The sequence below is a fragment of the Xiphophorus maculatus genome, chromosome 22 (genome assembly GCF_002775205.1).
Source record: "Xiphophorus maculatus strain JP 163 A chromosome 22, X_maculatus-5.0-male, whole genome shotgun sequence".
NCBI lineage: Eukaryota > Metazoa > Chordata > Actinopteri > Cyprinodontiformes > Poeciliidae > Xiphophorus > Xiphophorus maculatus.
In genome coordinates this window covers 26,763,930-26,778,169 of record NC_036464.1, presented here as the reverse complement: position 1 = coordinate 26,778,169, position 14,240 = coordinate 26,763,930, and the positions used below count along the sequence as shown (strand labels likewise).

The 14,240-nt window shown below is 38.5% G+C and overlaps 1 protein-coding gene and 1 long non-coding RNA gene across 2 annotated transcripts in view; one reads left to right on the top strand and one right to left on the bottom strand.

The window, feature by feature from the left end:
- Positions 1–540: 540 nt before the first annotated feature.
- On the bottom strand, positions 541–1,434 carry LOC111606791. The gene is made up of 2 exons (XR_002752239.1): positions 1,348–1,434; positions 541–736 (listed from the first exon to the last, which is right to left on the bottom strand). It is a non-coding gene; the product is annotated as an uncharacterized LOC111606791 (long non-coding RNA).
- Positions 1,435–1,579: 145 nt separating this feature from the next.
- LOC102228912 overlaps positions 1,580–14,240 on the top strand; it is a 90,824-nt gene continuing 78,163 nt past the window's right edge. The window contains exon 1 of the mRNA XM_023328069.1: positions 1,580–1,705. Coding sequence (XP_023183837.1) covers positions 1,595–1,705 — 111 coding nt within the window. The 5' untranslated portion in view covers positions 1,580–1,594. The remainder of the gene's footprint in view (positions 1,706–14,240) is intronic.

Below are 14,240 nucleotides of genomic sequence, written 5' to 3'. Positions count from 1 at the left end.
AAAAGCTTTAAAAGGTCTTTCCTTTGTGTTTTATTCTTTATTTATATGACTGGACTTTATCATTAACGGAAAAATTGACATAAAATATGCCCCCAAAGCTGCTGCCAAGCGCCACAAACAGACCCCAGAAATGTGACGTTTTTCCAACACTTGATTGTAACACAGCAGAATCTCCAAACCACTTACTTTTTTTGGTGTTATATTTCAGTCAGCTCTTGAAAAATCTTAAATTTGACATGTTGAAACCTGCAGATAGCCTGTTACAATGGCAATTAATGTCTTCAACTAATGTAAGAATGAGTATCTGTAGTTAATCTCACAAATAGTACAATTTCTATAACAGTTTTCCATTCTAATGTATATAAATGGATTTTTAAATACATTTCTATCTTGATCCCGGTCTTAGATCTAAATTATTATGGCCTTAAAGAGTCTTAAATTTGAGTTGGTGAGACTTAATAACCAGCAAAAATAATTATGTTTGAATAAATTTGCTTTGTATTTTATGCTAAAAAAAAAAGAGAGAGAGAAAAATTCTCATTTTCAGTCAAGAAGAAAAAACCCTCAACTCTTTATTGTAAATCGTGTGGTTGTCGTAGGTAGATTTCCAGCCTTGCCAGCTGTGGGTAAACGTCCAGGCACCGTGGCGTGGATTCAGACCGTCTTCTCTCCGCTTCTCCGTGTCTTCGCTCTGTGCGATCCCCGCTAACCGGTAGGTGGAGCTTGTCTCCTTTGGCTTGAGAGAAGAGAGAGAAGGGGATGATTAAAGGCAGAAGAAAGACAGCAAGAGGAGAGGCAGGAAGGGATGGAGGAGAGGGAGACAGAGGGAGAGAGAGGGAGCAAGCGTCAGCACTCCATGTGTTAAAAGGGCAGATGGTAACGGCGGGGTAACTGAGGAGCAAAGCTCTCTGCCGGCCACAGAGCCAGAGATCAGCGGAGGGAGGGAGGGAGGAGCGCGAGCACATGCGGAGGAGAGGAGCATCTGAGAGGAAGCTGCACGCGCTGCTCTGACAGGAAGGACAGGACTGAGAGGGAGAAAGTAGACCTGCTCCATACTTAGACAAAGAGCGAGGAGAAACACCAGGGAACTGAGGAAGAGGAAGAAGAGGTGGAGATAGTTAGAGCAACTGCGAGGCTGATCAATTTCACCAAGAAATTTAGACTCAGCGGAAAAGACACAGAGGGAGGGAGAGGGTAGTCAGCGACGGGAAGGATTGATGAATAAGAGATGGATGAAAAGACTTAAAGAGAAATATTTAACTGGAGACAGGGACCTCTAGCAAATCCAGAAAAGACGGAGAAAGCATCCCAGCAAAGCCGAGGAGGAGCAGAGGGTGAAATATTTACCAGGACCCGGGCGCTGAAAGGAGGGAGTCGGAGCTGGAGAGGAACTTCCAAAAAACTTGGAGAAGAGAGAGAATAAATCAGTGCAAGCAGGGAGGAAAACCGAGCTGCTCCTCCTCTTCTCCCTCTACTTCCTAATAAAAGCCAACGAGCAGGAGAAGCGCAGCAGAAGGAAGAGAAGGAAGTTTCAAGATTTGGAAAACAAAAGAGCTAGATAGATATTTAACCTCATGAAAGTCGACTTTATCCAATGGCGTGCTACTACATCGTGATCAGTTCCACCCACCTGCGTGACGGACAGCTGAGGAGCATCAAGGGGGTTTTCAGGGGACCAATAGGAGCCAGCGGCCAGAGGAACACGGTAAGGCCTCGCGCTTACTTTGCTCTCCCTCCGTTAACCTGCAGAGATGAACTGGATCCGGTTGAACTCCGGGCTGCGTTCACCTGACATAAATCCACGCTAATTCGGAACGCACGCGCGTCTTAGTTTTCTTTCTTTTTTTAAATTTATTTCTTCACCTGCCGGGAAATCATTACCTCTTAATTATCATTACTTAAACCCCTCCCACTCACTTGATTGTCAGGTTCTTAATCATTCTTTGAGAGGAGTTAATTAATTGCCATTTCCATTAGGGTTAATTGAGAGGCAGGAAGATCCAGATGGGAATGGAGGGGAGGGAGGGGGGGCGATGGGGGGCGGGGTCCCCTGTCACTGGAGAGATCCTCTCGCTCTTCCTACCCTAAGCCATGTGTAACAGTCTGTACACGCACTCTTTCAGGTGTATAATTCGGCAGTTAACATAAATATACTAAAGTAATGCGTTGAATGTATGCCACGCTTTCTGCTTAAACCGAAAAAAATCTAACCGCACTTAATTAATCTCTTGATGTAAATTAGTGGAGAGGAATATCTGTGGAGTCATGGAGCTGCGGGGGAGGATTTGAACCAAAGAAATGAGTCACACTCCTTACTTTTTTTAAATAGCTAAAACTAAACCTTGTGCTTCATCGGCTCTAACTGCAGCAGGCAAACGTAATTGCAGCGAGTCCTTGTAGAGATGCAACAAACCCGAAGAAGAAGAAGAAAAAAAAAAAAAAAAAAAAACTTCCAGCTTCAAAGAGACGTTCAGGAGGAGGGCGTAATACCTGGGCTACAGTAAGCTCATTAGGCAGAAAATGTGCTTAATTTAAAAGAAAATGTAGAAATAAGGGACTTTTCTTAATGTCACTTCACTCTCAATTAACCAAACATTATAAATGATCAAATGCTTAAATATTGTCTGCTTTTATGAGTGTGATATCAAAGTTGAGGGCAGGATGAGGATCAGAAAGTTAAGTTTCCTCTGGATGTGGCATGAACACTGCACAGAGGAAGTGAAAAAAATTAACTTTTTTTAATCAAATAGAATAAAGATTGACTTGTGGATTAGTCCAACTAAGGTTTAAACAAAATAAATATTTCAGATATTTGACCTACAACAGGGACTGTGGGGAAATGATCTCAGTATGGAAATGATCTGGCAATTTTTGCAGCCATCCTGATAATACAAAAAGCAAAATAGGAATTGGGAAGAAGAGATAATGGTAGAAATGAGAAGCAGTAATGAACTGATATTGAGTTGTTAAAGTGACTAAGAATTAAACTAAGACTGGGGGTTGAAGGGGGTTAGTTAGGTTTTTTTTACACAAAGTACTAGTTTTGTGTTGAACTTCTTTTTTATAGTGCTCAGAATTACTTTTTATCTGAATTAGCAGTGCATTAAACAACTGAATGTTTCTGAAACCATTTAAAACATGCAATACATATTACAGCTGCATTACTGTAGGGGGGGATAAGGTGGAAGAGTTTTGAAGAAGGGGACGAGTGGGATGGTAATCAGAAACATAAGGAATGAAGAGAGACGGATGAAAGTGCTAATAACGGAGGCAGTGGAGGATGAGTTGAAAGAAAAATAATTCAAAAGGAGGCGAGAAAGATGACTGCTATAAAACAGGGACACAAAGAGGAATACGGAAGATGGATGAGATGAAAATACATCTAAAAGAGGGATGAGTGTGACGACAAGGTTGTAAATAAAGGATGAGGTGGATGAGTGGGGTTAAAAGTGGCCACAAAAAATAAGATGGATGACTGCAATGGAAAAAAAGAATGAAGAGTGATAAAAAGAAAGAGGGAGGAGGTGGATGGGCATAAAGACAGGACTGTGAAGAGGTATAAGTGGGATAACACATTGGTATTAAAATGATGAGTGGGATGAAAAACTGGCCTAAAAGTAAGGAGGATGAGTGGGATGAATCATTGGCTAAAAGAATAAGGAGGATGAATGTTAAAACAGAATGACATAGAGATGAGGTGGATCATTGGGATGGAAAGGGATCAGAACAAAAATGATGAGAATGAAATGGATGACAAAGCATTAAAAGAGGGATGAAGAAGATTAGTTGGATGAAGACATTAAAAGCAGGGATGCGGAAAATTAATGTGATGAATAGACATAAAAAAAGAAGATTGCGGTGGATGAGTCTGAAATTAGAGTTGTAAATAGGATAGGGATGAGTGTGATGAACAGGATGAGGGGAATGAGTGTGATGAACGGGTCACAAAACATAAGCATGAAAGCTAAAGCTAAAATTCAAGAACAACAAATGTTGCCTTGGAAAAAATCTCATACTTTTGTGAAGTTGTCATATTAGCTTGAACCATTTAATTCTGACATCTCCCCTGTTTTTCTGACCTCTAAAAATCATGAATTATGACAACATTTAATGATGGCATGATGAGGCGAAGTCGTCCGGGGAGATTCCCCTGCAGCCTCTAGCAGAATCAATGAAATTCTCAGCTGTAGCTCTAAAGGTTCCAACATGTTGCATTAAAATATCAAAAGAAAGCGTATTCTATTAAAAATAGGCCGGCATGATCAATATTGGCATTTACGCTGTTCAGTGGAAGTGCTATGTGAGAAAGGTTAAAGGGTCTTTTTCTACAGTCTTGTAGGCTGTGGTGAGAAGCAGAAAATGCTGCAGAATGAACACAATCAGATTTTTTCAATGATGAGAGAAACACCTTGTTTTATGGTCAAAGCTCTTCAACAGAAATGTTGCTAAATATGCTAGTAACATGACCTCAGCATGCTAAGGTCATGAATGAAGTCTTACACCGAACTACCAAGTTAAAGGAATCATGATTTTCATTTTGATGAATTGTGAAGAATGAAGTACCTGTTGATCTGTAACCCAGAACAATGTCCACTGTACTTCTGCTGCACAGCTCATGCAAGTTACTCTTTATTCTCAGCAGCTTATTTCCTGAAAGCACACGTTGTGACTTCAACAGATGCAGTTTTATGACTGATTCCAATCGACAGTGTTACAGTTCCTGTTTCATGCTCATCATTTGTCCTGTTTTTGGAAACTCTTCTTTTCTCAAGTTTAAGACACGCAAAATCTCCAACCACAATTCTAATTAATTACTGTCAAAGGCAAGGGAAAGAAAAAAAACAGATGCTCACTCACTTCTAACACATTAATTACTGAGCTTCATTAAAGAGATGACAGAGTAATGAAGCTGTTATTGCACCTTCATCAAGAAAGAGCTTTTAGATTTAAATAGCATCAAACTAAAAAGCCCCAAAACATTATGAAAACATTTCTGAATTATATGTTCTGCACAAGAAAACCATCTGACTTCAAAGATTTCCACTCTGTTTGTCACCTAAACCAGGAATAGAAAGCTATATCAAGAGTTTTTAATTGGCAAACAACCCCACACGACTATCACCAGTCACCTTGGAGCCTCATCTAACCAAACTAATTTTATCCCCAACTTCCTTAGCGTGGGCAGGTCTGATGAAATTGCATGAAACGTCTTAAAAATTCAAATAACATGCTTGGCGCACAGAAAAACGGGGGAGATGTGTTCACGCCGGCACAAGCCGATTGCGTGAGAGTGCAGAAATAGCAGCAGGGTTGGAATCCAAAGAGGAGGGTAGGAATCAGTGGGATGGAGGAGTTTCCTTCATGAAGTTCACTTCCAAGTTTAGATATACTGTTTGAAACAAGTCCAACCACAGTCTTACATTAATTATTCCTTTTTAGGGTGGAGGACAGTTGTTTATTTCATCTGCTTACCACTGAACAACTTCTAGAAACTGATTTAAATGAAAGGCTTATACATCACTGTTTATTCTGCAGTGAAATAAGGCAAGGTTATTATGAAAATTGAAGGAGAGAGATTCCCCATATAGTATTTATTTCGGTTTTCATCACTGCAGGAGGCAGGATATGGAGGAAACAGGCAGGAGGTTTGGAATTTAACAGCCAGGGGGAGCAGCTGAATAAAGAAGGAGTACAGGATGGCTGTTTCTATTCCAAGATGGAAATGCTTGTTTCCTGCAAATACTTGCACAGCTAGGACAACTTTCATCCTGCTAAAAATCTCAGTTGTTTGCATGAATACATACATAAGAAGCGACTGATTTACAACTGAATGTCCTGACTGTTTGAAGCAGGATGTTTGTCATTCTGCATAAATAGAACAAAGTTTTAGTAAGAGTTTAAATGTACTAGAGGCAGGTGGCTGGCGTTAGTTGTACACATATATGTAAAACCCAAAACAGAAACTTATAGCTCAATGTTGATCCTAATTGAAATATTTAGTTGTTTTTAAAGTATGCTTTAATCAGGTCAATAGTGTTCAATAACAGTATAGCAAAAAATTGAATATTTTATATAAAGTCCAGTTTGATTTTGAAAAAGAATTTGTATTTATTTATTTATTTTTGGCCCTTCTATGGACTGGTGACCTGTCCAGGATGACCCCACGTCTTGCCTGTTGACCGCTGGAAATAGGCACCAGCAGCCCTCATGACCTCACTAGCGATAAGCATGTTTGATAATGAATGGATGGGATATTAATTTTTGATCCCTCTTTTTTAAATTAAAGGGGCAGTACAAGGTAAAATTGACTTGTTTTTTTTTAGCTTTACATCATGTGATAATGTTATTCTTTCATCACAAACATACCTGGTGTGTTGCTTTGATTCTTCCATGCATGTTTGAGAAATCCTCTAATCTCCATTGTCATGACTTCCTGAAGGTGAAGTTTAAGAAAGAGCAGGAGTTTTTAAAGAGACAGAGGCCCAATTTCAAGATGTTAAATTACGTAGTGAAATTTCTTTTAAGTTATATTTAATATATATACCATTTTTATAATAACTGAAGGTAACAAAGTTACTTGATTGTGCTATAAAATGATACTATGTGACTGGAAAACACATAATACTGAACCTTAAGGTCAGTTCTGAAGATGAACATGTGCTGTGATTAATTAAAACCACAACAACAGGTGTCTAGAGAATCATTTCCTCAATCACACCAATACTGATAATTTAACAAAAGCCATTATTGGAACTCTGATTGAATCGGGCATCATAAGTGAAAACCCATGTAGGAAACGGCTCCTTTCAGACCAGCTCTTACCTCGACTGGTCATAAAATACTAATATCTGCTCAGCCGATTAGAAGTCAGTTATGAGCTATCTGCTGCAGGTGATCAACATCCGACTGTGCAGAACCTCACCTCATTGTAAAACCCAAGCTATTTGTTCAACAGTTATTTGTCTGCTGTTCAGGTGAATCGTTGCACATCAAACATCTCCTAAGTCTGTCCTCCTCAGAGGGAAAAACAAATCCTTCTCCCACTCTGAATCAAGTGGGTTTTTGTTCATTAATTGGCCTGAATGTGTCAGAGAAAGTTTGGGCAGGATGCCCGCGTCCTTCCGTGTTACTATTCCTGCTGTCAGCCTGGCTCGCCTCAGATCCGCGCCGGGCGGTCCAAATCCTGAAAGCAGCACTAATAATTACTAAAAAAGGAGAGAGATGTAACCCACTCCTGAGTCTCTTCTTCCTCTGTCTCTGCTTGTGTTTACATTTTTTTTTACACTCCACAGTCACATTCATTTATACACCAGCTGTCAGGGAATTGTTTTTTACACCTTTCCTAATATCACAGATTCCAGAGTTTTGTTGCTATGATTCCAGTCAGAATAATCGTGTCCACATCCACCTGACAAAAAGACTTGACATAAATTAAATCTGATCTTTTAATTTTCTCTCAGCTCAAATATCAGATGTTTTCGGCAACCAGTCGGTTCACCCGGCTCTCAACTTAAAAAAACCCTCTGATTCTATTAGAAACTGCGCCTTGGTTTATTTGCCTCATCACAGGTCTCTATTAAATGTTGAGTGTTTCAATTAGCAACCACAGATGCTGCTCAGTGTTTTATAAAAGCGATGATGTCCTTGAGCCGCGGGGGTCACATGGTGCAGTCTTCCTCATCTGGTGCTGTTGGTTGTTTTGACATCGGGCCGAACGCCTTCCCCTGACTCTCTGCCTCTGAAGATTTCAACTTGTGTGTGTTATGATGAGGTTTGAGCTGAGTTGCCAACAAAAGTGGCCACTCGCTCCATAAATTAGCACAGATAAGGACATTCTGTGCATGCATGCACACCAAAAAAAAAAATGCCTGTACTGTCATGAGTTTGTTATGGTTGCATGTGCAGTCCTGTTTGTATGTTGGGTTGCTGTGATTTCCATGGAATGACTGCGTGTTGTGAGTACAGGGAGTGCTCCATTGACGTGTGAAACATCAGCTATGACTGTGGAGCCATCTGCTGCGACGGAGTACAAGTGAGTGTGTGTTATAGGTAACATGCGTTTGCAAGATACTTCGGTGGGTGTGCGCTTGAGTTTACCCAGTCTGACTCCCAACAAGTTGCCTGTTTTAAAATATGTGCATGTCTCCAACTTCAGTATTGGTTCCTACTTGCAATAGGAAGAAAACCGGGTAATAGCAGAACCGTGTGCTTTATTATTATACTTTAGGAGTTGTGGCCTCAGCAACAACAAAAAAAGTGAGTCTATTGCTAATGAGGCTATTCACTCTGGATTTCAGCAACAGCCCAAGTAATCCACACAAATTAGCACATAATGTATGTGTAGTAAAATGGAATGCCAATGAATGGGTATTGAACACACCTTTATTTAATACCCTGCAGAAAAGCCAGTTTTACTAAAGACAACTTCAGGACATTTGTTGCATTTAGAAAGTAGCCACATGTATTTGTGCAAATAGAATTATTGAAGTTCTTAGAGCTTTGTTTATACACCTGAAAACTCAATTCTTTCTTCTGATTTGAAGTTGAATTGTGTATTAGCAGCTTTGCTTATTTCTTTGAAACCAGTTAAGAGTTTTCTTGGGTCTGTATTCAGGATAACTGTTGAGCTGAAAGATCCATTTGATGTTAATTATTCCAAATTTGAAATATATCCCCAATTCCTCATCTAAACTTCAAATTCATAATTTGTGGAAAGTTTCTGTCGTGTTGCAGTCCTCTTTGAAACATTTTGAATCATAAAACAATTCAACAAAAGACAACAGAGATAACACCAGAGGCAAACAGGAAAAGTGACGACAACATTTATTTGAGCCTGAACAGAATTTAATAGATGACAGATAGATAGATGAAACATACTAAAATAACTCGACTTGAACAAATGGGGATTAGGGAACTGAAACCAGACATTTCACCCTAAAACCATGTGCGGATTCACGAAACGTCGAAAGCTATAATTCAGGCCTCTTTGTGAACAAACATGAAGCGCTGTAGAAGCAGGAAGTGCAATGATAAAAATAAAGACTGAGCACAAAATGAAATCAGCTACAGAGACGATTCTGTGACTGACGCTGAGAACATCTGACAGAACAATGGCAAGGAAGCGACAGGACAGGAGCAAACAGCAGCAACTTCACATTACAAAGAGGAAGCATAGAAACAAGATATGGTGGAAATAAAACTCCTCAAAAACAAAATAGTAACAAGCAGAAGATATTATTTAACAAAGAGCTGAATAAAAGCAATAAACAGTAGTAAACATGGAATACCACTTCCATGTGGTAATTGAAGATTCTTTTTTTAAAATCTTGAATCTTAAATTCAAGATTTAAGATTTAGTTTAGAAGCTCGAACCAGAACTCGTGGATCGGTACAAATTTAGAAAGCAACTGTATTTTATTTTTAACAGTTCATTGGCTAATGAAGTTTCAGCATCTGAGGCAAGACATTCCATAAAATCATAACTAATTTCCCTCTGACACATATTCTGACCTAGTCAAAGTTTTTCACAATAAGTAGAAAATCATTTGAGCACGTTGGAAATAACATTCGCTTTACAACACGTAAAGCGAGAAATGCACCTGAGTAATTTATGAACACCTTCCTTGTTACAATTTCATGTAAGATGTAGAGCTAACACTTTTTTCACTTTAATCTTTATATTTTCCTCATTTAGTAAAGATCTAGACATCTTTAAGCTTACAAATCAGGCTTCTCCGTGGCAGTACAACTTAGAAAAAATGAATAAATAACCACCAAAAACATGTTTTGCAAAACCCACAAACTTAAGCTCCACAAAATCGTTGTGGATTTAATCTCATCCCCCAGAAAATCCCCATGCTATGAAAAAAAACGGGAGGCTACTGCAAAGGGGGCCAGCTCCCATTAGGCTTTGAGAGCGAGCCAACGGCAAAGACTTGGTACTTATGTTGTTTGTGTTGTCGATTTTTCATAAAATAACCACTGTCGTTTTAAAATATGTCTAATAGCAGAAACCAGGCAGGAAAAGGAGCATAAGGACCACGGTGGAGGCGGTGGAACAGCTGTAACCGTTACGTTTCAACCACCAACTTTTGCTTTCACCAAACTTTGAGAGCTTTCATTCATGTAACGCATCTTGCAGAAAGACAGCTGACTACCAGTTGAAGTCATGAAACGTTCCTTTGTGCTCCAGAAATCCAAGTGGCTCAGAGGTTTGTACTCGCCGAAGACTCTCAGGAGTTAGAAAAGCTCAGAGTTGCCGGATGTGGGAGGCTGGCCCTTTAAGAAAAACAACACCCTGAGAGATTAATTTTTTCATCTGAAGATGTTCTTAATGAGTTGCGGGGAGCTGAGCGTTTAAGTACATATTTGTGTAGCGCTGTCGTTACTCAATTACCATGGAAACTGAGGTAGCTCGTTGGAGGTGAGTGGGCGTCAACGCGACTTGGATGAACCTTGAAAATGTGGTGGGAGGGACATGGAGACGGGGGGGAGGGGGGTAGTCAGAGTAAATGGAAGCAGATGGAGAAAAGTAAGAGAAACACTAAGATGATCAGAGGTAAAGTTTTGGTTGCTATGAGAAGTTTGCTATTTTTTAATCTGCACTGCACCATTCATCTACTTCCATCTGTCTGGAAAAAATATGTACAAAATGTGTACAACCATGCTGTAAATGTCCATTCTTTTTAAAATTTTGCTGTTTAAAAACTTGGTTATTTCTTCTTTGTTTTTAGTTTTTTGTATCCTCCTGCTTAAAAAACAGATTTATGCTCAAGTTCTCAATAAATAAAACTAAAGCACAAGTTGGACTTTCAGGCACCTTTTTGGTAAAACACAAGATTAAAGCACCTGAAAGCACAAGGTTAGTCTCAGAGCCTGGCTGAATAGTCTGAATAACTTTTTTTGTTTTGAATCCTCAATTTTTTAAAGGTGAAGCAAATCCTGATTTGCTTATCCAGATTCATACAAATAAGAAACACAAGGTCAGAATTGTGAGTTTGTACATTACGGGTAAGGTTTGGGGACTTTCTCCTTTTTGAAATAAATCCTTAAAAAGGAAATCATGTTTTCAATTGAGTGTGGCAAACAACTTTTGTGCTTGAATTTTTTTCCCCATCATATATTACTATATGATGGACTGACAACTTGTACACAAAGTACCCCATCATGTGTCCAATTACTGCAGGAGATAGGCACTAGCCCTTCTCCCCAACCCTGCATGAATAAGCTTATAGACAATGGATGGATAGATTTTACTGTCTAAGCTTTCATCTGGGGCCAATACTGTGTGTGTGCATCTCTTTTTGCTGTTGGGTACAAATATTGTGTTTTTACATTTTTCAGCTTATTTTTATTATCCAGAATGCTTTTTAGGAAGTATGTGACCTTCTGGACCAGCATTTGCAATAATAAAAAAAGGTTTCTGAAATACAATAAATGTCCAACACAAACAACAAATATGTGGACAGACCAACTTTTACACCTCAATTGCAAAGCAGGCAGAATGGAAGGGAAATATAGTGTTATAGCAGTACCTAAAGATTTTCACCTTTGTTTTTGTGATTTAAAAAAATATTATTATAATCACTGACTTTGTGGTTCTATGTTAGAAATATTTGCAAGAAATTTTTCTCATTGATCCCCTTCCAAAATTTACATGACAAAAATGAGAAAAAGTAACAAGCAGATGGATTGGACAAACATTTTGTTCTCTAAAAAACTTAAATAGCTCATTATTAGCAGATGTTGACATAAGTTCTAAAAAAAATTAAATTATTCAACCATAGGATGTTTGGAAAAATATAAGTGAAAGAAAGTAAGTCAAGAACTAGAATGATTACATCAAAGGTAGTGTGTTTATTTATTGCTTATGTCCTCATGTAAATGTGGCTTTTTGTTTCTCTCCAGGTTGATCACGGATTATAACTTAAGAAAGAAATGTGGGAATATGTTGATTTTGAGTGAATTCTGAAACTAGAGGGACTGTAATAAGCGCTATAACAAGCAAGTATAGTTTGTAGTAAGTATAGATATTAGCAAGCTAACTAGTCGGTGGTTTCACTGACTAGTTTTAAAACATCATGACCTTAACAAGAGTGGTCAGTGGGGCTCCTGTAGTTTCTAAACTATCACTGCCCATCTTTTAAGACATGACAGAAGTAGAGAAACTCACCTTGTCTGGTATTTCATTAAAATGACAGAACCTTAAAAATGAATGAAACATTTTAGTGGTTTTGAATTAATATGTTTAAAAAAAAAATCATACCTAGTTCCACATGTACAATGAGATGTTTATGTCTTGGTCCTTAAATAACCTCTTATGTGTCACTTATCAGAGAGAAGTCCTCCAGGTTGTGAATCCCAGGAATTGGAAGCGCTTGCCGGTTTGTTCACACCTTAATAGTCAGTGGGGCCACACATTTGTCTCAGATCCTGTGAGTTGTTGTTGTCTCCCCTACATGGAAAACATGCGAGGTGTTTTGGTCGCACCGTTCAGGGTGTGAATGGTTATGAAAAATGCCTTGGGAGGGGAGTCAAGCCTGTTTCATCAACACAAGCTGAGCCACGGAGAATATGCTGCTGGATGCCACCAGGAATATGTAAGGGAGACTAAAGAACCACTAAACAAGCATCAGTGTTTAAGAACCAGGCCCTCGGGTCAACACTCGGCTGTTCTCTTGCATTTCAAGGATAAGGGTTGCAATGTACACATAAACTGTTGGTTATAGAAGAGCAAGGAAAACATCTGTACACAGATATAGAGAGCTGTGGTATCATTGAACATAAAGCTAAGTAACATTTGGAGGGAAGTCATAAATCTCTAGTTTTTTCTGCTGCTGAATATGTCAATAACAATAGTTAAGATGTCCCAGTATTTTGATGCCTAAGGCCTTGTTTACATAGAGCCAGTTATCAGAGAAACTAACATTTTTGTTGTGATCCAGCTGCTCTTTCACACGTCTTCAGTGACAAGAGTCTCTAGCTGCGCTTCCATTGACCATATAATCGTGAAATTTGACGTTTCAAAAACATATTTGCTTAGTGGAAACATACCAATTTCAAAACAATAAAATAAAAAGTTTTGGCTCTAGAAGAAGGCGTTTTTTTGGCCGTATCGAAATTGGTTTATTCGCCATAACTGCAATGGAAACACTTTTTTCGCATCATTCAAGCCACATGATCAACAACTGGATATTCCAACTTTTGCAAACTACAAAGAAGAAAATGACAGGAAGCAGTTGGAGGATCAGGGCGCTACATGTTTTTAATGACTTATCGCGTGAATAAGCTTATCCACGTGATATTTTAATTCTGTTTGTTGGAAACAACAATTGCAAAATTGTGTTTTTTCCATATTATCGGATCATTGACAGTTTTGTGCACATTTGCAATGGAAACACTTCTAACATTGGCCGTTTTTGAAACCAGGTCTAATACAGATCCAAGTCTTTTCAGGAAAAGGAATCTGCCAGGATTGAAGCTAAACTCATGACATAAAAAAGTGCATAAAGTAAATGCTTGAAAACTCATCTCATTTAATTAAATGAGTTTTCAACTCGATACATTTCAGTATTATGTGATCTACATTAGCATTGTGGTTGTGTGAACACTTTCAACACATTCAAATACCAATGAGCTTCCTGATGCTATACTCCAGTTAACCCCCACCTATGTGTGGTTCATTGTTTGTGGATTTTTCTGTGGAACATGATTAATTTATTGTTTCACTGGATTTTTTCCAAAGTGCTAAAATATTTGTAAGAAAATGCATCTTAGGAAGTACATTATTATTATTATTTTTAAAAAGTACATCATAATAAATCTAGCATATTTTCGTCACATTTTGTTATGATGTGACTCATTAATAGTTTAACTTGTAGCACAGTTTAATGCAGTTTCAGTCCCACCAAGATAATACAGTATGGGAAAAGTTTCTCCTGCATTAAAATAAAAGAGCTCTTTACCTTAACCATTGTATAGTTTAATGACGTTTCAGCTGCTCTCTATTCAGGAGTATCTTCATCACCAGCTCCGTTTCAGAATATTTGCATTTGTGCCTTGGCCTCTGTAACTGTATGCACAATTCTCTTTTCATGTTTACTTATTGTTTTTTTTATCTCTTTCTCTAACCCTTTTAATCTCTGCAACAATAGCTAAGACTTTTCTGGAGCTCTATACGTTGTCTTCACTGATCCTCCAGCTCATTTTTACTCTCCACCTTCTCTTTTGTTTGTTACACT